General features: G+C 37.2%; 1 protein-coding gene across 5 annotated transcripts in view; it reads right to left on the bottom strand.

Annotated features, from left to right (window-relative positions):
* Window positions 1-1208: 1208 nt before the first annotated feature.
* LOC101745804 (early endosome antigen 1) overlaps window positions 1209-27781 on the bottom strand; it is a 60642-nt gene continuing 34069 nt past the window's right edge. For 2 of the 5 annotated variants that reach the window (XM_012697707.4, XM_012697709.4), the window contains 14 exons: window positions 26025-26770; window positions 25536-25746; window positions 23387-23539; window positions 19119-19307; window positions 18263-18402; window positions 16010-18179; window positions 14983-15249; window positions 14594-14799; window positions 13848-13911; window positions 11479-12162; window positions 10342-10502; window positions 8857-9004; window positions 7784-7934; window positions 1209-4680 (listed from right to left, as the gene is read on the bottom strand). In XM_012697707.4, the coding sequence (XP_012553161.2) occupies window positions 4622-4680; window positions 7784-7934; window positions 8857-9004; window positions 10342-10502; window positions 11479-12162; window positions 13848-13911; window positions 14594-14799; window positions 14983-15249; window positions 16010-18179; window positions 18263-18402; window positions 19119-19307; window positions 23387-23539; window positions 25536-25746; window positions 26025-26770 (5349 nt within the window). In that variant the 3' untranslated portion in view covers window positions 1209-4621. Of the gene's footprint in view, window positions 4681-7783; window positions 7935-8856; window positions 9005-10341; window positions 10503-11473; window positions 12841-13847; window positions 13912-14593; window positions 14800-14982; window positions 15250-16009; window positions 18180-18262; window positions 18403-19118; window positions 19308-23386; window positions 23540-25535; window positions 25747-26024; window positions 26771-27781 lie in introns of those variants that run through there. The other 3 variants (XM_038021133.2, XM_038021134.2, XM_012697708.4) reach the window with 3 other exon arrangements.

The raw sequence follows: 27781 nt of genomic DNA, 5'->3' as shown, positions 1-27781 counted from the left end.
AATACCAACCTTTCCCAAAGTGGGCGATAACGTCTCCTAGTGGGCGCTGAAGGCCCTAAGGGGGGGGGGGGGCGGTTAGGGGAGCCACAAAAAAATGGGGGCGTTGTGTAGAGGCTAGGGAGGCGATTAGTAATAACATCTAGGAAGACTCATAGACACCGACTGAGCTCTCGCTATAGTGGTTTACGTGTTTATGTTTATATAGTGGTACTAAAAAATGTAGTAAAAGTAGTAGTAGTAAGAAAAAATGGGGGCATTTAAAACAATTTATTCTCAAAGTGGGTGGTAGACAAAATAAGTTTGGGAGCCGCTGATCTATACTATACATAGAACCGCTGCGTTCATCCACAGTGCATTTCCAGAAACCTTTCTTACCACGCATCGTCTGGCTTTTGAATGAACTCCCTCTTACTATTATCTTATCTACGGTGTTTCCCGAGCGCTATAAAATGTTCTTCTTCACACGAAGCTTGTGGAGAGTACTTAACGGTAGGCAGCGGCTTGGCTCTGTCCCTGGCATTGCTGAAGTCCATAGGCGACGGTGACCACTTGACGGATTCACCTAACCAGTAGGTCAGCTCACGGGGCTCTAACCTGGGACGTTGCTAATACTAGCCCTAGCCTGCTTCGTAGAATCTACCACCGGATCGGAAAAGCGACCTACTGAAAAGATCCCGCGAGAAACTCAGTGGGCTGTGTCTGTGGGTTAATTAATGGTGGGTTAATTATTGAGGATATATAATAGCACCGATAGTGAATCGGGAGGATCTGAAATGACGTGTTTGGGGCGACGGCGACTGTTTACCATTCGATCCTCTGGTATGAACTGATGATAAGAATAGTCCTTTTGATCGGCTTCTAACCTAATTTAACCTAGCCTCAAATAATTTGCGTGAAAATTTTAAGTGACGTGTGATAATAACATTGTCTATACAGCGTCGTAGGAGACGCTAAGTTCAATGATGACCGAATTAGGCTGATGCCACAGATTATAGGGGCAACCTCTTTGACAATTCTGACAAGCCTTTAAACCTAACATAACCTAACCTCAAATATTTTACTCCGAATTTTTTTCATTGTTAGTGAGACTTGTAATTATAATATTATTGTCTAAGTAGCGTAGTAGGAGACGCTTAAGCTCAACGATGACGTAATTAGGCTGATGATAATGATGAATCAGTCAAAGAATTAAGAATAAAACATAAAACTCCGTATATGAAGATATTATATTCAAAGAACATGTATTTTTTTTATTCAGCGTCCGTTACATGTGAAACAATACGATCCCACAGCTTACAATACGTAACAAGTATGTAACTAAGTTTATATTTTAATATAATACCATTTTTAATTATTGTTATTTCGACTAAATAAGTATACGGTCTTAACATAGAAAATTCAATCAAAGCATTACTATACATAGGTTTGCTTTGAGGTAATGATAAACTGAACATGCTATTATCAATGTCTATAGGTAGCAGGCCGCCAAAAGTGAGCATTCGTGAACGCTTTGTTATTTAAAAAATATAAATGCAAAGGCATTAAGGCATGCATTGCTGGACAGGGCTACCAATGAATTTAATTTGTACCTATCAGAAAATTTTCTGTGTTAAGAACCTTTCAGTTAACATTTAAACGAATATATTGCTTGTAGCTGCAATAAATACACAAATATTCATATTTGAAACGATGTTACAGATGGTGGAAGGATTCAATGAGATAATGTTGAACACAGATTCAAAAGTTCCGGCATTTTCATTTTTGTATCTAAAGCGTCTTGTAATTTATATACCAGCTGATTTGGAAAGTAAAAAAGAGATTATTTTTAAGCGGCAGATTAGGCTGCATGGTTGCGGAAGGTATAAAATACCTATATTTCCAACACAAGCAAAAGTATTATCAATTTTCATTATTTAGTATTATATTTATATTTTTGTATTATATTTTCAAGCTCAAAATCTTCAAATTTTGTTTTGAACGCGTTTGAAAGTCAAAATCTTTATTTCTTGACACGTTTAATGGGCAGCAAAAAAAAATTTACCAATAAACGTGGCATAAAAGCGTTGTCTCTTTCGTTGACAGCTAGTTTCATGCACGATCGAAAGAGACAAAACACCGTGCAAGTTTTATTGTGGTGTTTTTTAATTCCCTTGGTAATATTCATTCAAATTTGTCATTATTACTTGTCAATCTTGTCATTAATGATTCCAAGAAAGTAGTGAGGTTAATGTATTGTGCTCATATGTGTTCAGATGATTAATCTGAATGATTTTGAAAGTTTCCGATATTGGTATAAACTTGAAAACGTTCATTCATCTAAGGTTATTTGTAAACTAAAATGCCAGAGCGTTTAAATCTAAATTTCTGATTCACTGTCACCCACAATCTGCGATGTTACAATTGTCGAGAGAATACAACATTGTCATAAATAGATTCGTAATTAAACATTAAATTAAAACCTAATTCTTTTTGTGTTATGAGTGAACGAAAAGTATAATTATATTTCATCTTAAATTAAAAGTATACTTTTAGAGACAGATCGGTTTCGGATAACCTATATTTCTCTCTGGCTATGTCTACGGGATTTAGGTTTAATTCAGTTGGTTATACAAATTAGAAGTTTCCCCTATTATTTATACTTTTCTAAAATACAAACAAACTACACACAAGCTGTAGACGATTAACTTAGTTTCGTGTAGTACCTACGAATTTACTTCTAATTCTTTTCCATAATAGAATTTTATTTTGGAAAAGAAAAAAAAAACATTCTCCGGGTTCAAGGTTAGTGCATCGGTCTCAATGTTGGCAGTGATATGACGTAGTTCCTTCAAGATGGCGACGAAGTATTTTTGTAGCTATTTTGTTATTAGTTTAATTAAACCGTAAAAATGTTTTTTTTTTTAATATCGCTCTAATAACAAATGCAGAAATAGAGGTAAAATAGAAAATGTTTCGGATAACTTTTTTGAAATTTTAAGTAGGTATACATGTTTTTTAAAAGATGTTTATAATAAAAAGATTCTGTTACTCAAATCAAAATAGTACGGGCGCATTTAAAACTGAAATATTTTACCCTCGATGTAATTTTTTTTATTTCATATAGCGATTTCAAATTCAATTTATAAATTTATAAAAATCAATATTTCTGTTGTAAACATGTGGTTTTATTTTAAAATTTCTTAATTCACTATGTTGGTGTCTTGAAAACGAGAATCTCTGGTTAAAGTTATATCGTTTATAAAATTTAATAATTTATTTAATAAATTTACAAATTGGATTCACATGATCGCTAAATATATATTTTTTTTATATAAAAGTACAATACTGTTTTGTAAAATGCAAAACGTTATGAAATAAAAAAGTTCAGACTTTCTTTATATACAGTTCTGTGGGTAGGTATTATAGTTTTAAAAAAAAATAGCTGCCATTTTCGGAAGTGACGTCACGTTTTCTCGATACTTTTCTCACATTTCACACACGAACAGCCGAAGGGAGTGAAGTGCTAACCTGCTAAGCAAACTAGGCATGCTCTTTTCAAATTCGAAATCTTATTTGTTAAAATAAGGCAGTGCTTTTGACATTTAAGCGTTAATTTTCACAAAAAATAATCACTCAATAATTTATCCTATGATTCACAATGTGTCTTAAAGGTGTTTACTTGATAAATATATATAGTGCACAATACGTCTAATATTTCAGTAATAATGAGTTTAGAACAATAGGTTTTGTTAAACAAAAGAAACAAATATTATTAAATTCTCACAATATTTCCTTAAAAGTCAAAAATGAAAGAGTGCAAATTATATCTTTATTGTGCACTAATAAAATACAACAAATAAATTGAATTATCTTTTGATCTTTGAAAACAAAATATTTTTTTATTTTAATTCCGCTAAATAACATTAATACAGTAATGATATGATGTAAACTTTGAAACAACTCATTTGTGCATGATATGTTTTATTATTATTATTATTAAAATAAATTAATATTCCCAATAACTTAAGTTCGTCGGTAAAAGCGTCGCTAAAGCCAACACTGTCAGATTTAGTTTGATAATCGAATTTATATGTGGGCTTCGTAAATTTAAAAATTAGTATAACAAATCATTATATTTATTATTTCACAACTGTAACAAATATTTAATAGGATTATAACAAACTTATAAAATACAACATAGGTTATTCTCAATTTGTATTATGGTAACGATTATAATCATTATTACATACAGCGCAATCAAACACAATCATAAATCTATATTTAAAACAGAACCGTATTCTTAGAATTGTTTATTTTCATTCACAACTAACATAACCTAATAAAATATATGACATAATAAAATACAGTTTAAAATATATGTAATAATCACGTATCTAATCAAATATAAAGTCTATATCCGTAATTAAATAATGACATGACGTTGTCGTAAAAAAAAAGGAAAAAAAAATTATAAACGAAAAGAGGTTATTTACACTTTGTGGCGCGAAAACGATTTTTGGGTGTGTGGATGTTTTTTTTTTTGTTTTTTTTTTTTTTAAATATGCATTAGTGATAAGCGATGGCAAGGTAGCGGATGGGCTATGGGTCGTGCTATAATGACGCTAAGACCACAAAAACATTTTTAGGTTTTCGACTTAGCTTTATCCGTAGTCACAGTAACGTTCCCGGGATGTCCTCTCCCTGTTTTCAATAAATAAACTGATTAGTGATTATTGTTAAATAGTATTTATAAGTACACAATAAAAGATGCGATAATATTCCATAAATTAGAACAGAAGTCTGCTGTCGTGTAGACTTGGTTACTACGCATATGCGGTGACGTTGTCAATTGTATTATTATGAAATCTCAATAATACGTAAAGCATCTGCTCAAATCAATGGACAATAGTTTTTTTTTTATCGCTTCAGTGGGTGGACGAGCTCACATCCCACCTGGTGTTAAGTGGTTACTGGAGGCCATAGACATCTACAACGTAAATGCCGCTACCCACCTTGAGATATAAGTTCTAAGGTCTCGGTATAGTTACAACGGCTTCCCCGCCCTTCAAACCGAAACGCATTACTGCTTCACGGCAGAAATAGGCAGGGTGGTGGTACCTATCGTGTGGACTCACAAGAGGTCCTACCACCAGTATTAATTTGATTGGGTTGACTCCACCCATCTAGTGACGTTGTCGATCGCACCACCATTCTGTTGTGGTGGGGCGATCCAACGACGCATTTGGGGTACCACCATTCATTCTCGGCAGCGAGTTGAGAGTGTAAAGACGATCACTGTAATCAGGGCCCTAAAACTACCATACTTTAAGACAAATATATTTTTTGTATGGAAACTATCGACATCTTGTAGCGGAAGCCCTTAAACTTATATTTTGTTAAAGTTAAGGCATTTAATTATTGTGTGCAAAGAAAAAAAATTATAAAAATCATACAAGTCTTTATTTGTTATAGAGAAATTGATTAAATTTTATCGATTTGTCAATTTACAAAAACCTTCATTAAAAATAAAATATAGGATAGTTAATGTTACTGCCATCTACACGAGCAACGAGAAACTAATCGAAGTGAAGCCATCTAGTGGCCGACGCCCGTAAACATTTTTGTTGAGTGCTTGAGTTGCTATAACCAATTTATGTGTATTATTTACGGTAAATTATTCCGTATGTGAAAAGTGGAAATAAATACAAGTTATTGTAGTGACGCATTATTTAATTCGCGCTGACCTAAGTCCTTTATAATTAACCGAATATAGTTCGTTGTATTTGCCTCTCTACATATCCGATTTATCTGTGGCCATCAGGGTCCCTTTAAAGAGCAATAATGCTGTGCTTAGAATTGAGAATCGAAGCCGCAATTTTTATTCAACTTACATCCCACCCTTAATACTAACGCGTTACTGACCATTGAGAGCCATTTAATATTTAACATAGTATGGATAAAGTATCATAACAAAATAAAACTTCTTCAGCTATTTGAATTTAAGTAAATTTAATTGAAGTTCAATTAAAAAAAGGTGATGCTAATCTATAATAAAAATGAATTGCTTGCTGTTCGTTAGTCTCGCTAAAACTCGAGAACGGCTGGACCGATTTGGCTAATTTTCGTCTTGAATTATTTGTGGAAGTCCTGAGAAGGTTTAAAAGGTAGATAAATATGAAAATGCTCGGAATTAAATAAAAATAACGGACGTATTCCTTTTGTTTGTTTTATATTTGTTTTATACAAAAGCTTAGAGGTCTTTTATTTATCGATTGAGGCACAACGAAGTCTGCCGGGTCAGTTAGTACCAAATATGTAAAATAAAATTAATTACAAAGATCAAATGTCGCCTTAACCAAATAGTCTTTTATAGCTCGTTAAGTATGTAATTTTATCGAAGTTAAATAAAGTTAAGATTATTCATATAAAAAAAAAACAATTAAAAAAATATACCTTATGCACACAATTTGTTATTGTTTCAAAATTATTAAATAAGTGATTCGCAAAACACACACGCGCACACACACAAAATTTAATGTCCAGTAGAAGATATTCATTGCAGATGGAATTCACGAAAATCATCCTAAATTTAATTATAAAGGTTTATGGGGATTGTCAACAGTGCATTGAAAATTGTTTTATTATTGTTTGTGTTAACATTAAAATCTTTCAAGTCTCAATTTCTGTCGCACCCTTCGAACCGAAGCTTACTTACTTACTGCTTCTCGGCAGAAATAGGCAGGGCGGTGGTACCTACCCGTGCGGACTCACAAGACGCTTCTACCACCAATCACCAAAAGATGCCACACATTTTGACTAGTTTTTCCTAAATCTTAGTTACATCAGAATGTTTAATCCAAAACTAATGTGAAAGTTTATTTTGTTTGGATTTTTTTTCGTTTTCTATTGCTTAGATAGGTTGTCAATCTCACGGCCCACTTGGTGTTAAGTGGTATCGGAGCCCATAGACATCTACAAAGTAAATGCCGCCACATATATTGAGATATGAGTTCTAATGTCTCAGTTTTTATAGTGATTCGATCATGGAAAAATGACCGAATGGGTTCTAATTAAAGTTCGTCCAAAAACAATTTATAACCTGCATTATTAATAACCCTGATTTTTCTTTATCGTAGAAAAAAATATGAATCGAGCTAAGTCGGGTGTATCTCTTAAAATGAACCCGATCTATTTTTAAGATCGATATGCTTCTTTTTAACCGACTTCAAAAAAGGAGGAGGTTCTCAATTCGACTATGTTTTTTTATTATGTTTGGTACCTCATAACTCTTGACTGGAATCGATTTTGATGATTCTTTTTTATTAGAATGCTGACCCTTCCCGTGTCCCGTTTTAATTTAGTCCAATTCTGATAATGGTATCCATGAGAAAACCATATAAGTCTTAAATTTGCATTAAGTACGTGCGAGATAAATAGATGAATAACTCAATATGACGCCAATCGATTTCGATGATCATTGTTTTTAGTGTATATTATTTTGTTTCGGAATATCTTTTTTTTTTCTATTCGAAGTCGGTTTTTTTTAAAGCATGTCTATTTACAATTATTTATTAAATTCTCGACAGAATTAGGAAAAATGTTAATCGTCTGAGAATCAACCTGTGTGCTTGGCTTTCCTACGTTTGCCGCTAGGGGCGCTGTTTCAACTCCATACAAATCTGAGTTAACTTTTACGCTATCGAGAACGTTAAAAAACTCTCACTAAGCACACAGATGCGTTACGTCAACGATCGCATCGTCGCGCAGTTACTTCGTACGAGCAAAACCAAACCATTCTAAGTACCTCCTGACGTAGTTACCCAGACAATTACATTGTCTTCGTCGATGCCTATGAGGTCGTCTGCCAGCGTGAGGCCGACCGGTACGGACCCGCACTCCTCAGCTCTCATGATCGCCTGGTACAGGTCGCGTTCAATATCAACGATCCTTTCATTCTGGAAGAGAACAATTAAACGCCATTACGTTTTTTTTTTGTTATTGCTTAGATGGTTGGGCGAGCTCACAGCCCACCTGGTGTTAAGTGGTTACTGGACCCCATAGACATCTACGACGTAAATGCGCCACCCACCTTGAGATATAAGTTCTAAGGTCTCAAGTATAGTTACAGCGGTTGCCCCACCTTTCAAACTGAAACGCATTACTGCTTCACGGCAGAAATAGGTGGTGGTAACTACGCGCGCGGACTCACAAGAGGTCCTACCACCACTAGCTTAGTTTTATTATCTACTAGCAGACCCGGCCACACGTTGCTATGGCTAAGGTTTTTATGTTTCTAAATAACACGCGGCCGGCTATGCTAATACCAAAAATTAACAAAGTAAGAACCATTAGATTTCACTGTATTGCGTTTACTACGAAATAAATTTCACTTAAACTTTAGCCTCAGCAACACGTGGTGCTTATGCCATTAAATTGTGGCTTATGTGAAACGTTGGTGTTGTTACGCCGGTAGGGGTAACGCCATCTATCGCCGAATAGTCGAACGAATATCGAAGGATCTAGTAGCACCTAGAACGCTCCAGAAGTCAGACAACGCCATTTATCTTCAGATAGTGGAAACACAATACTAGAGATGTGTGGAATATTCTCGTTAATTCAAGGGATGAGATATCGACTGTAAAAGTGTTGTAGAGGTGGCACGCAGTCAGTCAGTAATGGGAACTACTCGAAGCGAAACAGCGAACGGATCACCTGAAGCGAAGTGGAAGAAGCGAATTGAGAATTTTAAAATGTTGTTTAAAACACTTCGTTGTTCTAAGTGCTAATACAATGTTAACTTATACTTCGTTAGATTTTTTATTTATCCCCAAGCCCAGCGCGTAACAGTATATTATGTAATACATTCAATGCGATTACCTCTATCTTAAGTCGATTGAGCAGCCTGTCCCTTTCACTCTTCAGCGAGTCGTATAGCTTCGTCTCGTTCTCGTCCAGCACCCCTTTCATCTCAAGTTCTGCTATATGAGAGTCCTTTTCGCTGATCGTTGCCTCCAGGATCTCTTGGCTGAAATTCGAGAATCATATCATTATGTCGACAGATTCTATGATTTTTTATTTTAGGAAATTTTCAAACATATTCCTGATATACCTACCGCTTCGTTTGTATTCAATGGTTAGAACACTTTTAGTTCTTGAAGACTATTTATATGCGAACAAGAAAGAAAACCAATCCTTAATAGGTACACCAATTAATTACCGAACTAAAAGTACCAAACTAGAAGGGATTTTAATTAAAAAAAATAAACGAGTGGCACTCGGGGCTGCCGCGGTAAAGCTATTGCATAGCATTTTTTATCAACTTATGCTGTTATAATTAGACAAAAATCATTTAATATTAAAACAATAATAAAGTAAGACCACGCTATATTTGAGTCGTCTATTATCAAAGGTGGCAATCTGTGCATTTGGACAAAAAAAATTTATTGATATGTCAATACAGATTGATTTGAATATAATCGTCTCCTTCAAAGAATACGGTTCAAAACCTGCATTAAATAAAGGTTAATACTTAACCTGTTATTTATCTAAGATGTCGTTCAGAAGAGTTTTGTGACTGCCAATGGAATACAAAGTCAATAATTCGTTTTTCTGATTTACCAATAATTGTCCAAAAGTCACATTGCCGGCTTTGATAATAGTCGACTCATTTATAAACATTAACAAAAGCATAACATTAACTGTCCCCTTCACACTCATAAGCTAGATCGCGCGAGAGAGAGATGGGCAGACTTTTCATGATGTGCAGGCAGTGCGACGTCACGCTGCGCGCTTATTCACAAACACTACACAAGCACAACGTGTGAATGTGTTAAATGCGGGCTACATGGTAGGCGGAGTGGGGGTGTTAGGTTTTATTTTCGTTACGGAATTTCTAGATTCTGTCGCCGCGCTCAAAGCCCGCGATAAAAGCTATGCAATAGTTTAAAAACATCGAACTTTTAATGCTAATAACAAATAAAGCGGAGTTTTAATTGAAAAGATAAATGTCGCGTATTAAGCGAAATTTCATTTAAACCAAATAGTGTTTCACTCATCGATGTATCGGTTCAGATCTCTATTACTCGGTTAAATCAACTATTTAGTGATAGGACCTCTTGTGAGTCCGCACGGGTAGGTACCACCACCCTGCCTATTTCTACCGTGAAGCAGTAATGCGTTTCGGTTTGAAGGGTGGGGTAGCCGTTGTAACTATACTGAGAACTTAGAACTTATATCTCAAGGTGTTTGGCGCATTTACGTTGTAGATGTCTATGGGCTCCAGTAACCACTTAACACCAGGTGGGCTGTGAGCTCGACCAACTATCGAAGCAATAAAAAAAAATCTGAACATAGGCTACGTACATTACATGTGCCAACTGTCTTAATGCATTATCCCTTTTCTTCTGACAATCCTCCAAAGAATCTTCTAGACGCTTCATCCGCTTCAACACGGAACTGCACGTCTCACAACTCAGCGCCGAAGCGTTTTGTAACGACAGTATCCTCTGCTCCATTTTCTTCATCTAAAAATTTACATTCGGACATGAGAAAGTTAAGTAATTGGATACGAAGAGATTAGATTCTTTCTAGAAAAATACGTATCGTAAAATGAGAGGAATCAGGACACTTTTTATGTTTCTACATTGATTTTTATGGTTTTGTTTTTGGGGTTATAATATTAAAACAGAGGTCATAATGGTTCCGGAGGCTAACATTTTTATATACGTTGCGTTATTATACATAGTTCATTACAAGATATACACAAAAACTGGAAAAACTAGCTTGCCCGATTCACCTTGGATTTTGGGGTGAATCAGGTTACGTATGGGGACAATAGAGCTTTTCGATAGGGCTGGCATTATTTAGTTGTTAGGTAGGTACCTAAGTTTAGGTGATTGACTTTTTAATATCTTTAATGAGTTACAAAACTTTGCTGACTAAATTAAATTATTTAATATTCATAAACACTAAATAAAAGTCATTTTCAGTTCAACAAAGTTAAATCTAACAACTCAACATTGTGACATCCCAGATTTGACCCTATTCCCCCCAATCTACTGTACATATTACTGTCCCTAGGGTCCACGTAGACCATATAGATATATGGTCGCTTAGACCCGCTATTAGTCATTACCTTAATTTCTCAGAATCCGGATTATGCGAGCATAATAATGCAATACAATTGGTTATTGAGAATAAATTTTCAGACAAAAAAAAAGATACTATCTCTGACATTTCGTAAAGGTGGTTGAGAGGCACAAAAGGATCTTGATAAGGACGCGAATAGTTTTTGTGGACAGAACATGAAATCATATAATCGAGGGTATTTTATTGTAAAATAGGGGGTATTTTTATTTTAAATATATTGACCGTAAAGAAGATAGGCATTAAAAGAAATATTTGCTATAAATTTATAGCTGTTAATCCAATCTAATTTTTTGTTCACAAAAGGCTTAAAGCTCCTTTGTCAAAGTGTACTAATATAAATTAAACCATTACCTTGTTTATAGTCTCGATTCGTCGCTGTTCTTCGTTATAAAATACTTTTTCTCTCTCCGCCGCCACCATAAAGGATTCCTTCAGAGCCTCTTCAAGTTCTAATATCCTATTGTCTTTGCTACCGGTCGTTTGGGTCCCACAGTTTTCATTGACGAACTGTTCTAATTCATTAATCCTCTCGTCCTTACTCCTGACCACGGCCAGCAGTTGCTCGAATTCAGCTATATTATTATTTTCTCTTAACGCTTCTTCTAATATAGATATGCATCTCTGCTGTTCGATTATTTTGGAATTCTTCATGGCTATCTCTTTAGTTAAATTAGTGACTTTCCTCATTAGCTTACTTATGTTGGGAGATTCGTTTTTTGCATTCTTACCGTAATAAATAGCGTCTAATGCATTGTCACTCCTACTGAACTTCCCTTTATCTAACCTATCCACTACCTTACCGCTCTTTTGCAATTCGAAAAAGCTTTTGCTCCTCTTTATATTCGTTAGCTCCTGGCTATCGGATATTTTCAATACTTCCGAGAGTATTAGAGACGATTCGTTCAGTTCTATCTCTAGATCTATTATCTTCATTTTACTTTCTTCTAATTTTGATTTTAAGCGATCTTTCTCTGACAACGTCTTTGTTAAATCCTCAATAGCCGCTATTTCGCTTTGTCTCGCTCTATTCAGGTCCTACCGAAAGGGGATAGACGGAAACAAACAAACAAAAAATATAATAATTAAAAAAATCAAAAACAAAAACGAACAATTCATTTACTAATTAATATAACAAAACTTTACGAATACAAAAAAAAAAACGAAAATAAAATCAATCGAGAAAGGTCAACGTACGTATAATTAGTTTTATTAAATAGATTTAAATTGATATACGCTTAACAAGTTTCAAAGCCGGGTAACATAGACTATTATTAGTGGATAAACTCACTTCTTCTATCTAGGTTACATGAATACTTAACAGTATTAAACAATACGGTATTTTCCATTAATAATTGTTCCTTACAAATAACTTTCCACTGAACACGACAAATTTTAAACATTGCTTAACCTTTTACAGCTAAACTAATTGCATTATTATGTGCTGGTTACATCGTTCTAACATGATACAGTATACACGGACGATCTTCAAGTGTTTAATCGAATTAATACGTCAATGTACGTATTTAAGTAAAACTATATGTTTTTTTTTTATTTTATATATATAGAAAGACGTGGAGCATTAAGAGTTACACTTAGAATATAAGAGACGGTTAAAGAAAATGTATAAATGAAAAAAGCAAAAAAAGAAATAACGACAGTCTTGGTGCGAAGATCAACTTAGAAAAAGCTTTTGAGGAAGCCAGCGGGTCCGGCCTGGTGGGAAGCATGAAACAATAAAAGGTTAGTCATGTTAATAATGTATTAAATATTAGTATATACCTATAGGATACTAATAGCAACACAAATTGAGTGCCATCATTTATATTCGATGGTTATATCTTACTATTCAGTGTGCTTAGTGCGAGTTTTTACACGCTTTATATTAGCTTCAAGCGTAGGGTGCTTTTTAAGGTATTATTGAAATAATAATTCTTCTACTCATATCTCTCAGAAAAATATTTATAACTAACTAGCTGACCCGGCAGGCTTCGTAGTGCCTCAATCGATAAAGAAAATACCTAAACTTTTGTATGAAATAAACTTAAAACAAACAAAAGAAATCCGTCCGACGGGGGTCTCCCCCGTCAACACATCAACGGAAAAACAAAATTGTTATTTTTATTTCATTCCGAGCATTTTCATATTTATCTACCTTTCACAAATAATTCAAGACCAAAATTAGCCAAATTGGTCCAGCCGCTCTCGAGTTTTAGCGAGACTAACGAACAGCAATAATTTTGTATACATATACATAGATAACACCATGCACCCCACGCTTTTTTTTACAATAAAAAAAATATATATATATGTATATATACATATATATATATATATATATTTTATTGCTTAGATGGGTGGACGAGCTCACAGCCCACCTGATATTAAGTGGTTACTGGAGCCCATAGACATCTACGACGTAAATGCGCCACCCACCTTGAGATATAAGTTCTAAGGTCTCAGTATAGTTACAACGGCTGCCCCACCCTTCAAACCGAAACGCATTACTGCTTCACGGTAGAAGTAGGCGGGGCGGTGGTACCTACCCGCGCGGACTCACAAGAGGTCCTACCACCAGTAAATACGCGAATTATAATTTTAGAGTAAGTAGACAAGTATGTAAGAAAGAGGTTCTCGCAAACCACAGTTTAATATTACATTTTTTATTATTATAGTTTTGTTAGTGACTAATGTTGGACTATATAGTCGTTGAATGATATTACCTCTTCTCTTTGTGCTTGTGCTTGCTGCTGACTTTTTAATTTGGCTTGGAGGTTTCTTACGGATCTGGAAACAGCAAATCATATATCAGACAAGAGAAGGAAACGACAATAAATTACCAGTTACGGTAGACAGTGACTTAGCTCTGCCTCTAACATAGCTGAAGTCCATGGGCGACGGTAACCACTCACCATCAGATGAGCCGTATGCTCTGCCTACAGGGGAAATAAAAAAAAAACTTCCAAAGTTGCACATTCTGCTTTGAGGGAAGAGACGACACGAGAACCCTCTCATCGTAGCCGCCAGTAACTACATAGCCGATCCTGCGGACCGAATGGTAAACAGTCGACGTCGCCCTAAACACGACATTAATGATCCTCCCGATCCACTAACGGTGCTTTTAGGTACCTCAAGCACCGGTCACCGTCCTCGTCGAACCCGTCGCTTGCGACAAAGGGCTCGACGAGTAAATTAACCCACAGACCCAGCCCACTGAGTTTCTCGCCGGATCTTCTCAGTGGGTCGCGTTACCGATTTGGTGGTAGATTCTGCGAAGCACGGCTCTTGCTAGGGCCAGTGTTAGAAACACTTCCGCTTGAGCCTTGAGAGCTCAGTTACACGTCAAGGCGAAGCTGAAATAGCCTCTCAAGTCTATCAGCATAGGTAGGTATAAAAATAGGTGTAGGTTGGCTTCTAGACACGGATCTCGGAAAATACGCAACTAAAAATCTGAAACATCGTTACTAACTGTTGCAAATCCATAATTTGCTTTTCCTTCTGTGCTTGTTCCTCCTGTGACATCTGGACCAGCTGCAGAAGCCGTTCCGTTTCAGTTGTCAACCGTTTCGCTTCGTCTTTAGTCTGATCCAATTGTTGCTTCAGTTGTTCCGCATCTTTCTGAGAGTCTGTCAGCTTGCGATTCAGCTCTGATACCGCGGCCGTGCTGCCGCCAGCCTTGAAGGGAATATCTCGTATTATGATTACAGCACTCATGACTTTTTGAATCTAAACTTTCAATGGTATATATTGGATTTTTAATTGGGTGTAAAAATTAATCAATGACGAGCTTCCTCGTTTGGTGTGCTTCTTGCTATGTGTCTAATGGGCATAATAATTTTTGAAACAAACGTGACTTACCTTCCTCAATGAAGCTTCCATTTGGTCCATTTGCTCTTTTCTCTTCTTTAACTGTCGATCCAATTCCATAAGTGACTTCTCTTTCTCCTCCACGTCTTTCCGTTTGTTCTCCCACGCTCTTCTTTGTTCTTCGAAATGTTTTCTTGCGTCATCTAACTTTTTGAATTCATCTTGTATCTGCTTCTTAGCTAGGGCTGCGTCTTCGCCAGCCTTCGCGCTCTGAGCACCAGCTGTTTGGAGTTTCTTGTTCGCTTCGCGGAGATCGAGCTGTTACCGAAACAATTCCATTAATAGCTGCATCTAAGAAATACCATCGATCTTTACAATGAACAATACCAAAGCTTTTAAAGCTGAACGCCACTGACATGTAGACAAAGAAGCATAAATTTATACAAAATATTATCTTGCAACAGATATTTTTTTTAAAACAGCCATAATTCTTTTTATAGTTTACGAAACATTTCATAGTATAAAATTGCGAATACACATAACAGTAGCGAGCACAGCTGAAAACTGAAAAACAGTAAAATTAACATTTCGTAAATAAAACACAAAGCATTATTGTACTTTGTCGCACCGAACATCACCAAGATTTCACAATAGATGCATACAAACGAGTGTGCTGGTACATGGAAATGTAAGGTGCATTATCAGTTCAGTTCTCAAATAGTACATTCGTATGAAAGTTTCCACGGACACAAACATTGCGATGATGAAACTAATAAATTAAAATACCAAATAATTGTAATGAGGGGTTGGAGGATGCCCCGCAGGCTGTGGGTGACATGCTACTATACAACAACGACATGACAACGCGCGATGATGACTCTAAACAACAAAACCAAAACAAAAACTACTCGATAACACCGGTGCAATGATTTAAGCAACTTAATCGTTTCGAGGTTCAATCGAGTTTCATTCTTTTTTTATATCTCTACTGGAAAATGTAAAGATTGACGTGAGGAAACTCAATTTAACCAGACGGTGTTCCGACAGCCATCGGTCGCCGGGCGATCCTCCAACTGACCTGGCTCTTCTCCAATTCCTGAACGAGCATCTCGAGCTGCGACTGGCATCGCTCCCTCTCAGTGGCGAGGGCGCGAGCCTCGGCTTGAGCAGCTTCGAGCTGCTTTTGGACCTCGCGCACGTCAGACGGTCCGCGTGCTTGTAGCTGCTGTAACTGTTGATGCTGCGCCTGGAATTGTTTCTCCAAAGATTGCAAGCGCTGTTGACATTCAGATAAGGCTTTTTCTGCAGCGATCGCCTTGGACTTCTCCGCTTCGACGGCAGCTCGCCATTTATCGATCTCTCCAGCTTTCTGTGCTTCTTTTTCGGCTTTCTCTGCACGCTGCTTAATTGTGTCTCTTTCTTTCGTGAGACCTTGAAGTTGCTGCTGCAGTCTTCCTATCTCTCTCTCGCGATTTTCTATAACCGATTTTGCTCCACGTTCTGAATCTTGAGCTAGTTTCCTCTGTTCTTCTTTCAATCTGCGTACTTCATCTCGCTGTTTCTGTAGTTCGGCTTCGGAAGCATTGAGTTCTCTCTGGAAGTTTACGAGCATGTCTTGAGATTTTTCTAATTGTGCCACTAATTGGTCTCGTTCTATTGTCAATTGCTTTGTATCGGCCTCCAATTTAACGATCTGCTTTTCGATAGCGTCGGCTTGTTTATCTCTCTGTTCCAAAATGGATGCCATCTTTTCTCTGTCTCGAACCGACTGAGCCAATTCTTGTTGGAGTTTAACAAGCGTCTCTTGAGTTCTGTGGTCCAAAGTTCTCTGTTGCTGTTCAATGTTACGTCTTGTGTTCTGTATCTCTACTCTCAGCGCATCGCGTTCCTGTTCGATTTGTCTCATTTCTAAGATCGTTCTTTCAAGTCGTTCATGCATTCTTCCCAGTTCATTCGTCATCCTATCATATTCAACGCGAGTTGTTTCGTTAGTTTCTTGATATTTAGCGAGATGCATCTGAGACTTTTCGAGTTCCTTTGCTAAGCGTCCTGCCTCCATTTCAGTAGAGTCACGAGCTTGAATTGCTTTTTCCAACTTATCACGAAGCCTCTCGATTTCAAGTCTATCTTCGGTTCTTGCCTTATCGCCAGCGACCGCCTGAAGTTTCATCCTTTCGATCTGTTGTAACTCGCCTTTTAGTCTTTCGTTATCTTTATCTAGTTGGTCTGAACGTAATTTCAATTTCTCACACCGATCCCTGAACTTTTCGCACTCAATGTGAGCGCGCTCCAAGTCTGTTCGCTGTTTCTCTAACGCTCCACTCAATTTTACGACTTCGCTCTTGGATAGTTCCAGTTGTATGTTCATTTCGTGTAGTTTGGTTTCAGCTTGTTCCTTCTCGGCCTGTAGTTTTTGAACATCAGCTTGTGCCGCGTCGTATCTCTCACGATGTTTGTCGATTTCCGCCTGCATTCTGTTTAATTCATTGGTCCACTTATCCTGTTCGAATTGGTATTTACCTCGGAGACCTTCGACGCGTTCGAGTTCCGAACGTAACCGGGATACTTCCTCTTCAGCCTTGCGGGCTCGCTCCAGGTCTATCGTTGTCTTCTCTAGACGTGTCCGCAGCCGTTCTACTTCAATTTTTGTTCTCTCGTGTTCCTCTTTTGCGTCATGATATTTTCCGTACCGAGCGGCGTATCTTTCTGCTTCTTCTCTGGCTCCGCTTGCATCTTGCTTGACTTTGTCCAATTCAGCTTGCACTCTTCTTAATTCTGAAGAAACCTTGTCATGTTTGTCATACATTTTCTCCAGCTCTATCTGTACTCTGGCCATCTCTTCTTGAGTTTTTTCATTGGAAGCCTGTGCTTTACCGCATTGAGTCATCGCTCTGTCGTATTCAAATTGTAATCGTTCGCTATCTGCCAGTAGTTTTTCTTTTTCCGCTTGGACTCTCCGCAGTTCAATTTGACCCTTTTCATATCGTTCCCTGACCATTTCTATGTCAACGCTCATCCTGTCCATATCTTCCTTGGCCTTTTCTTCGAATTCTTTGGTTCTACCCAGCTGCAACGATGCTCTGTCGTACATTTCCTGTAATCTCGATAATTCATCTTGTAGTTTCCTCTGGTCATCTCTGGACTTTGTCGACAAATGTGCTTGTTTCTCTAACTCCAATTCTAGTCTGTCCTTATCCGCCTCCAAAATCTCGATCTTGTTTTGCAGTCTATATATTTCGTTCTGCGACCTAAGACAATAGAGGGTACGTTATTCAAGCAAGTGTTCAACTTTAAACTAAAAAGTTTAACCTAAAGTAATTATAATGAGTACCTATCGTATTTCTCAAGCATTTTCTCATATTCCTTGTGCGCTGTTTCTTTCTCTTCAATCGTCTTTTGTGTGGAGTAAAGAGCTTTGTCCAGTTTCTCTTTCAATATCTCGAGTTCTGTTAGAGCATCATCTCGTTCCATCTGCAAAGAATAGCGGAGCTGATCAGACCAATATTTAAATAGGAATCAATGAAATTAATTGTGTGAACTTTCGTTCCAAGTCTGTTGGTTGGATATCAATATTAAACCATCGACTTCAAGTCGACTGTCTTGGCCGGTGATTAATAATGTAACTATGGAATGCTTTTAATTATATATTAATTATTGATTAATTTTATTGCCCTGAGTATCATTAAATTTGATACCAATGTAGCCAAAAGATGACACGGCAATTTCCACATTACATCGGCAGTTCGTTTAGTATCAGTAGTAAGATAGGACATGAACTGGAGGGAAAACTACTACTGATCATAGGGCCTTTTGTGAGCTCACACGATCACCCTGCCTATTTCTGTCGTTAAGCAGTTACGCGTTGCAGTTTGAAGAGCGCGACTGTTGTAATACAAAAATGAAACTTAGCACCGGAGTCTCTAGGTAAGATTTACGCTGTTGATGTCTTTTGATTTCGGTAACCATCCAATACCAGGTTAACTATGTAAGCGATAAAAAAATTAGAAAACACAACGCAAATGCGCCACCCACCTTGAGATGTAAGCTCTAAGGTCTCAGTATAGTTACAACGACTGCCCCACCCTTCAAACCGAAACGCTTCAAGGCAGAAATAGGCAGGGTGGTGGTACTTACCCATGCGGACTCACAAGAGGTCCTAACACCAAATTGCATACAAATTGCATTACCGTCAATTTTTGATGTTGCTGATGCGCTTTCTCCCATCGTTCTCTGAGGACGTCCAGTTCGGTGACAGCGCTATCTCTGTCCCTGGCGGCCCTGTTCGCGGCAGCCGCTGCGGCTTCAGCCCTTTCTCGGCAACTGGCAGCCTCCGCCAATGCTGTATCCCTCTCCTTTTGTATACGAGTGACTAAGTTCTGAAAAAAAAAGAGAAAAAATTGAATCGAAAATTTTCTATTTAGTATTTTAAGTAATTGTCTTCGTTTTTTTTTTCATTTGAAATAGGAATTTTGTTTAACTTATCCCCTTAAATTGTGGTTTCGGTTTAAAAAAATGTTTACCTTTCTTCTTCTTGCGTTTCGGTTTGAAGGGTAGGGCAGCCGCTGTAACTATATTGAGACCTTAGAACTTATATCTCAAGGTGGGTGGCGCATTTACGTTGTAGATGTCTGTGGGCTCTGTTGGTATTGTCTGTTAATTCACAATTGCTACAGTTCTGTTCTAATCTATCTTTTTCCTATATTTTTTGTTTCCTGCTCGGGTAAACTATCGGCCCTTATCATGTTAAGTGAGTATCAGAACCCATAAACTTCACGAAAACGCCACCAGCTTTGATATTTGAGGTCTACGTCTAAAATTGCATAGTATTTACGCAAATTATAACTTTTGATGCTATGCAAACTGCCTGCGGGATTTGAACCCTGATATAGTTGCATCGCTCGATACAAATAAGCCACGCGTCTTATCCTTTAGGCCCCGATAACTTCAAATATAATTCAAATGTAATGTAAAAGTATTGTTTAAATACCTCGTTTTTCCTACGTTCAGTATAACAAAGAGTACTACTTACTACCCACTGAGTTTCTTACTGGGTCTTCTCAGTGGGTCGCGTTACCTATCCGGTGGTAGATTCTTCGAAGCACTGCTCTTGCTAGGGCCAGTGTTAGCAACACTCCGGTTTGAGCCCCGTGAGCTACACGTTAAGGCGAAGCTGAAATAGCCTCTCAAGGCTATCTATCAGCAGAGGTAGGAAAATAAAAACTACTAAACGGAGTACAGAACGCGATAAATCTTTGGAAAATTCTCGTAGCCTTTCACGAAAGTTTCGTGTCAAAGCTATATAACTGTACGTTTTATTGGCCGTAAACATGTCTGGTTTTTACCGAGAGAAAACTCTTCGAAGATTTTAGCTTTCGTTTGTCGTTTTTATCCAGATTTTTCGAGTTATGACGTAACCGACTATGATCCTAATGTATGTCATTCACTTTAGAGCTAGTTGTTTTTTTTTTTGTTTCCTACCCTCTTCTTTATATTTAAGTTTTTTAAATTGCTTTAATTGGTAGAGGAGTATATCTATCAGGTGATTACCTTCGCTGATGGAAATTAACAGTGCCAGTCGCTGCCTAAGTAGAATCATTTCAATGACTATTTTACCTAAATAATGAATAGATATTTCGTTAACTTCCGAGTCCGTGATAAAGAAATTTTGAATACGTCATCTGAATTTTACGTTGTTTTAATAGCACCGTAGCTAAATCTTTTTTTATGATTGAAATATCACTGGTGGCCCGGAGGCCTTTGCAGTTTCACCAGGACAGGTGGGCGAGCAAAGGCTCAGCCAAGAGGGGTGGGATTTGCTAACAGCTATCCGAGCGCCTCCGAAGGAGACCTAACAACTCAAGAGCAATTGCTTCGCCAATGAATCTACTACCGGATCGGAATCGCGACCCACTGAGAAGATCCGGCGAGAAGCTCAGCGGGCTGATGCATGTGTTAGGTTGCACGTCGACCTCTTGTCGACTTGTCGAGTCGACGAGTACGATTACCGGGGTTCCTAAGCCTACTCCTAGTATTAGAGCTGAAGTTGTCTAATGCAAAGGTTATTGGATCTGATGGACAAGCTAAATCACGAATGTGAGTGGCATTATAAGTTCGATGTGTTTGTTTTAATTGCCTTAAAAGAGCTTAATATCGCTACGAGACATGCCAAAACAAATGCGTTTACATCAGGAACCACTAACCTTTAAGATATTGGCAGTCTCAAGAGGCATACTAAAGAATTTCGTAGACATGGCGTCTCGTTGTCTAGACGTTTGTTTCGCTAATATTTGATAGGCTATCATGAAAGCCTGGTTTTGTTAATTTAATTTATGATCTAGCATTTTTTATACAACTCGTGGTTTAAGGAGGACGAGCTCTAACTCTTGATATCTAACTAAATTTTAAGATCTACCGGTTTGGAATGTTTAAACGGCAAAGAGAAGATCTTCCACTAAGCGGGTGATATTTGCTCGGTAGACTGACGCTCCGAATGTTGGTTTTTTTTTTTTTTTCCTACCTAAGCTGATAGCCTTGAGAGGCTATATCAGCGTCGCCTTAACTAGTAGGTGAGCTCACGGCGCTCAAACCTGAGGACGTTGCTAACACGAACCAGAGAAACCGAGGCAAGAGCCGTGCTTCGCAGAATCTACCACCGGATCGGAAACTCGACCCACTGAGAAGATCCGGCGAGAAACTCAGTGGGCTGTGTCTAGGGTCCGGATGTTGTTGTTCGGAACATGTATATATGCGCTTTATCTTGAAAATGTCGTAAGCGAGATTCAGGCATCTGTCAAATAGCTTGCGTTGTATGATGGCTACCCGCCACGACCTGTTCGATTGACGTGGAGTTTCGTGTGCACGAATTAGCTTTTAGATGAGCTTTTAGGGCTTTTAGATGAGCCCCAAAAGTGACTGTTGTGTGAATGAAATAATTTAAGCGGTTTCATTTGAACCTTATCTTAAATCAAACGCATTAATGTTTCACGGCAGAAATACGGAGCGTGGTGGTACAAGTGAGGGCTCACTCTACCACCAGTAGGATAGACCAGGATATTTATCCTAAAACAACAGTTGAAGAATTCAGGTTTTTAGGTCGCTCAGGGCCCTTCAGCCTTCGAATGGAATGAACAAAAGAGAAATATCAATCTGTAGGTTAAAATACAAAATCATGCAAATTTTAAAAACAAATTCATAGACTCTGTCTGTCTGTTTGTAAGTAAACTATAAAGTTAGATTTACTATGCGCGAAATTTACTATGTCTGCAACATACCTTAGAAAAAAAAAACTTTTTTTTTCATTAGCTTATCGTTTCTATTAACGTAATGAAAGTGATAAAAATCAGCGTGTCATAAAATTATCGTTATCCAGCTATATCATTGTTAGGAGGTAATCACCGAACGAATTATTCATTAATTCGACGGTCTGAAGTCTGTTACGACCCTAATGAGTTGCTGCTGAAGAATTTGCATAACGATCTTACACTACGGATTTCGTTTGGCGGAGATTGACTGAAATATTGTGTCAATTATGTAAATGAATATTATTATTTGCTTACGAATTGATTTTTTTATTTTTATTGCTTAGATGGGTGGACGAGCTCACAGCCCACCTGGTGTTAAGTGGTTACTGGAGCCCATAGACATCCACAACGCAAATGCGCCACCCACCTCGAGATATAAGTTCTAAGGTCTCAAGTAAGTTACAACGGCTGCCCCACCCTTCAAACCGAAACGCTTTACTGCTTCACGGCAGAAATAGCCAGGGTGGTACCACAAGAGGTCCTACCACCAGTAATCACCAGTATTATGTATTATATGTCGGAAATGTTTGCCGTTGTTGTTGTAATATCATGTTGTTTTAAATTTATTGTCTGTAGTGATCGTTGAGTGTCTCAGGGTAATTGACGCCCCTCCCCAACCCTCCTCTAATACAGTCGGTTACTAGATTCCTCACCTTGTGATAGGACATATAAGTATCAATATAATGGTATAACGACTATTCCAGCCTTCGAGCTGGAATACATAAGTGCTGCTGAGTCAGAAATAGACATAGACCAGTTGCTTTTCTTTCAAAAGGACGTTCCTTAGTCGCGCAGGTCGTTTTTGAATACTTAGCACACATTTTCTTAGAAAAATAAAAAACGAATCCAGAACTGAGGGACTTTGTGATGTTATGATAACAATAAATAATTGGCAACAAATTACGCACGGTCATCGGACCCAAATTAGGATTCCCTGTGTTATGGGTACCAGAGAATGATATACATATTTATATACGTTCAAATATATACATATATAGATAATAAACACCCAGACAAAGATCAAACGAACCTGTTCATCACACGAATGTTTGCCCGATGTGGGAATCGAACTCACGACCCTCGGCGCAAATAATCTGGGGCGCTAACTGCTGCACCACCCAGACAAAGCCAATAAGTTCACCGCCACTATGTACCTGAGCTTTTTCATTCTTATCGCGGAATCTGTCCGCGTCAAGCTGTGCCGTGTCCCGCTCCTTCTGAAGTCTGGCCGCTTGACCCAGTGCTTTGTCCAACTGTGACTGCAGGGACTCGAAATCGTACGCCTGTTTCTCTCTATCCACTTGAAGCTAATGGGAACAAAAAGGGTATTAAAATTTCGCACCAATTTATATTTGACTATCTATTCTCCTATTGTCCGTTCTATTCAGTTGGACATGCTTGACTTTTGCGATTCACGAAATAAACAAAGCTATATCTGATTCTATTGAAACGGATGGATAATCATTTATTTATTCAAATGAAAACTATATTTTTTTCATATCCAAAACATTAGTTATGCTTAATTAACTTCACGGTATTTGATTATTAAAATAACAGTTTATGAAAGTGGATTTTTAAAGTCGATGATACATAATTAGTGACCTGCCGACAGTTGAATGTTTAATGGTAATAAATAGCACGTGGATATTTTCACAGCACAAATAACAATATGGAAGCTATTATTTGTTGAATTAAAGCACCGGACCAGACTACATCAATGCTTAAATGACTATTTCAAGACAATTTTGAATTTGCGAATAGCCTGAACCACTTTGAAATAGAGATGTCAAATTTTATGCGAGTCCGTGTGATAATAGCTGGCCTAAATATTGATCACAATAACTATCAAGATTGCTTTCGAGATTATTAGTCACCAGAAGGAACTAAAAATCTATCTGATAGATGATAAAACTGAATTGTTGGAAATTTTGTAATCATAACTTTTTCGACTAATGTTTATAGTTAGTAGGACTGCACTAAGCATTGACAGCTCTGTTTGAAAGCTTCACGGAAACAAAGCTCAAAGCTCGAGGCTTCATTACAATTGAACTCTTACGACCTTTTTCTTTTTATGTCCCTTGTGCGGTATTAATGTGAACTGTGAACGAAATATGATTAAGAAACAGTGTTACATGGTTTTTGGCAATTGGTTTTCTTGTGTAAACCGTCATGATAGCACGTGATAGGTTTCTAGTTGATTGGTTATGGTTTGAAACCATGCTAGAGGATAAATGCTACGTTTATACAATTCTCAATGATTTTAGCCGGATAGTTTGACTTACAAGCAAAATTTGTGTTTATTGGAATTCGTAGTTATAGTTGCATCTACAACTTGTGAGTATTACGATGATCTAAAGCGAACTATGACTACAATTGAGGCGGTCAGCGCAAAGTTGGCCTAGGCCACAATTTTTCATATTCGGATTTATATATTGCAATTTATTCAAAACAACAATTTTTGATGCAAAACTGGCCTATCTCTAGTTTCACCCATGGATAACAGATGCCTTTGTAAACATTACTTTCGCGCGTATTGTTTTTGCCTACGAAGCAGTGTGAAATTAAAATGATATCTCATGATATCCATATTAACTATGGTATGCTTAGACCACATTTCGTCTTTTCGTATTAAAAGTGTATAATTTCCTAAAATATTCGAAATTGAGTTAATATGCGGAATCATTTGGTATCACCAGTATTTTTCTCATACATACTGTCAAAAGAGCGTAGTTTAGCTTTTTTTTTAGTTTGCCTATTATTTGACTACTGTTAACAAAATTAATACATAATTTTATTTTACTTTAATAGACAGATATTGTAATTGGTAAAAAATAAAAAATAAATGCTGCAAAGATGATTAATATTGAAAATATCACATGTTAAACCTTTAAAACGCTCTCCTGTAAAATTAGTAAGTTTTGAGATTATACAGTTTTAATGCGAGAAGACGATTTGCGCTGACGTCCTCAATTTGAGATCTAAATTACGAACGTTTTAATTTCTATGACTTTACCAACTTTACTTTCCTAACCCATAAACCCTTTCTTTGGGTAAGTTCCTTGAAACTTTATACCGTTTCTCATAAAAATAAAAATAAATTTCAATTACTAAATATATCTACAGTGCGACATCAAAAAAACAAATATTCTAGGTGTATTTATAGTTAAAATTTTATTTGATCATTAGTGACGATTACTAACGAGTGATCATTAGTAATAACACGTCACACTACACATTCTCATCTATAATGGAAGAGAGAAGATGATTTGAGATTCGAATTTTAGAATACATCGAATAACTTACTTTTCTAACTTCAACAGCAGATTTATCGAGTTTCTCCTGTAGCTTGTCGATCTCAGAGTGAGCTGTGTCTAGAGAAGCTTGCAGCTTGTCTTGTTGGAGTTGTGCTTTGCCAAGTGTAGCTTGAGTACGTTCAAGTTCTTCTCTTGCTTTGTCTAGTTCTGCTATAGCCTTATCTCTTTCTGAATGGAGACGGCTGATCGAAGATTGGAGGCTATAAAGGTTTCAAACCTTATGAGTAATTAAGAAAATCATGCTAGCTACTCTTTTAATATAGTCGCACGAAAATTCCAGTGAACAAATTTGTTGGAATTACTTCATGTTATCTAATATTTATGGTTTACGACAAATTATGGTATCGTCGGATAAAAAGGCACTATTTTAACATAGCTAAAACAAATTATGTGTAATTAATTCGGTCAGGTTTTGATTTAACGTTTAATAATTGAATACTAAGGTCATTGTAATTAGAAATGATTCCAAAGAACTTACCGGTCGTATTCCTCTTTCAGACTATCCTGTTCAGTTTGTGCATTTTCCAACTTCGCCTTCAAACGGTACACTTCGCCCTGCGATTTTTCCAATTTGTCTTGCAAGCCACTAGCCTCAGATCTAGCTCTTTCGGCATCAGCCTGAGTCACTCTCAACTCGGCCAGAGTACGTCTCAATTCTGCTGATGTTTTATCAGCTTTTTCCTGCATCCGATCAAGTTCTTGAGAAGTAGATAGGGTACTTCTTCCGAAAGTTGTTTGAGACCTTTCCAATTCATGTTTGAGTCTTTCATTTTCCAGTTCGAGCCTTGCCAGACGTTGCTTAGCAGCTTCCCAATCCGCACCAGAACGTCCCACTTCGCTTGCAGCTTTATCTAACTCAGCTTTAGATTTGCCAAGTTCAGATTGTGAGCTTTCCAGCTTAGCTTCAAGTCTATCTTTTTCCGCCTGAGCTCTTTCTAGTCTTGCGCCGAGCTTTTCTACTTCGCTCTCTAAAGCGTGCAGTTTCATTTTGTATTCCGCTATTTCTCTTTCGTGGAGTTCCCTCTCTTCGTTCTTCTCATGTTCGGCTCTGTCTCTCTGCTCTCTGAGTTGTTGAATCTGTTTTTCTTTGTCTCCTATAACTTCTTCGAGGGAAGATAGTGCTCCTTCGGAAGAACAGTGGTGCGCTTGCATTGCATTCAATCTAGCTCTGGCCATGTCAACTTGGTTATCTTTTTCCTTCAGTAGATCTTCTAGATTCTCAATCTGCAATTTAATTATTTAATAACCATATATTCTGTGTAAGTTTTGATTAATAACTTTAATAACCAGACACTGAAAATAAATAATAGTTGAGTAAAAATTATATCAAGCATAAAAAACAATAAATAAAGAAAACCAAAATAATAAATACATACCTTAAAAAAAAACAACTAGCGTACATCACAATAAATCGATCTACCACAAGCCGATTCAATTAACAAGATAGAAATAGAATTGAAAACAAAATCCCGGGTAGGACGAGACTACAAAAGGAATATAAATGACTTACAAGATAAAGGTAATTAGGTTGGTTGTAAATGAAACAGGCTATCTTTGGAAGGTGCGTATATATATCTACCCAAAATTTATGTTTCATTTTAAGCTGGACCTTTTGGGGCACGTATCCGGGAAGATTTCATTAATTTACGCAGTGGACATGTGCATTGAATAATTAATAACTCGTAGCCCTTGGGGAAATGGATCTTTATATTTCAGTTCTAAAGTAGACCCAGTGGGGTCTTCCGAATTTTGGGATTATGAGAAAAACATAAAAAAATTATCAATATTTCAAAATCAACGGCTTTAGTAGTTGTCCATTAAGCCCTACCGAGATCCCGAATACGTAAATGTTTTTAACAAATGAGCAAAAAAAAACTCAGATCAATAATCGAAATCTGGCGCATAGCATAATAAGAGTACAGCAACCATTTGGCCAACGTTGGTCGTATAATTTAATAGGGTAACTTTAGGATTCATTCAACTATTTATCTGGTCTGCCCTGTAATGTTGGTGAGTCCGGTATTGGCACAACTAAATACCATCAAATATACTAGCAACATCCCAGTATTTTTATGTCGGTTGATCTTCAGGATAAACAATGTAACAAGAGTTTCCCATCCGGTGTATTCCTATTTGACTCTGCCATTCAATCGTATTGTTATTTTTTTAATACAAGGCCTTCTTCTTTAAGGTGAGTTGAACTCGTTTGGATTGTAAAATTTAAAAACAAACGAA

This window comes from Bombyx mori, chromosome 28 (assembly GCF_030269925.1).
Source record: "Bombyx mori chromosome 28, ASM3026992v2".
Taxonomy (NCBI): domain Eukaryota; kingdom Metazoa; phylum Arthropoda; class Insecta; order Lepidoptera; family Bombycidae; genus Bombyx; species Bombyx mori.
Note: the sequence above shows the minus strand (reverse complement) of the source record. Positions and strands in the feature narration are given on the sequence as shown.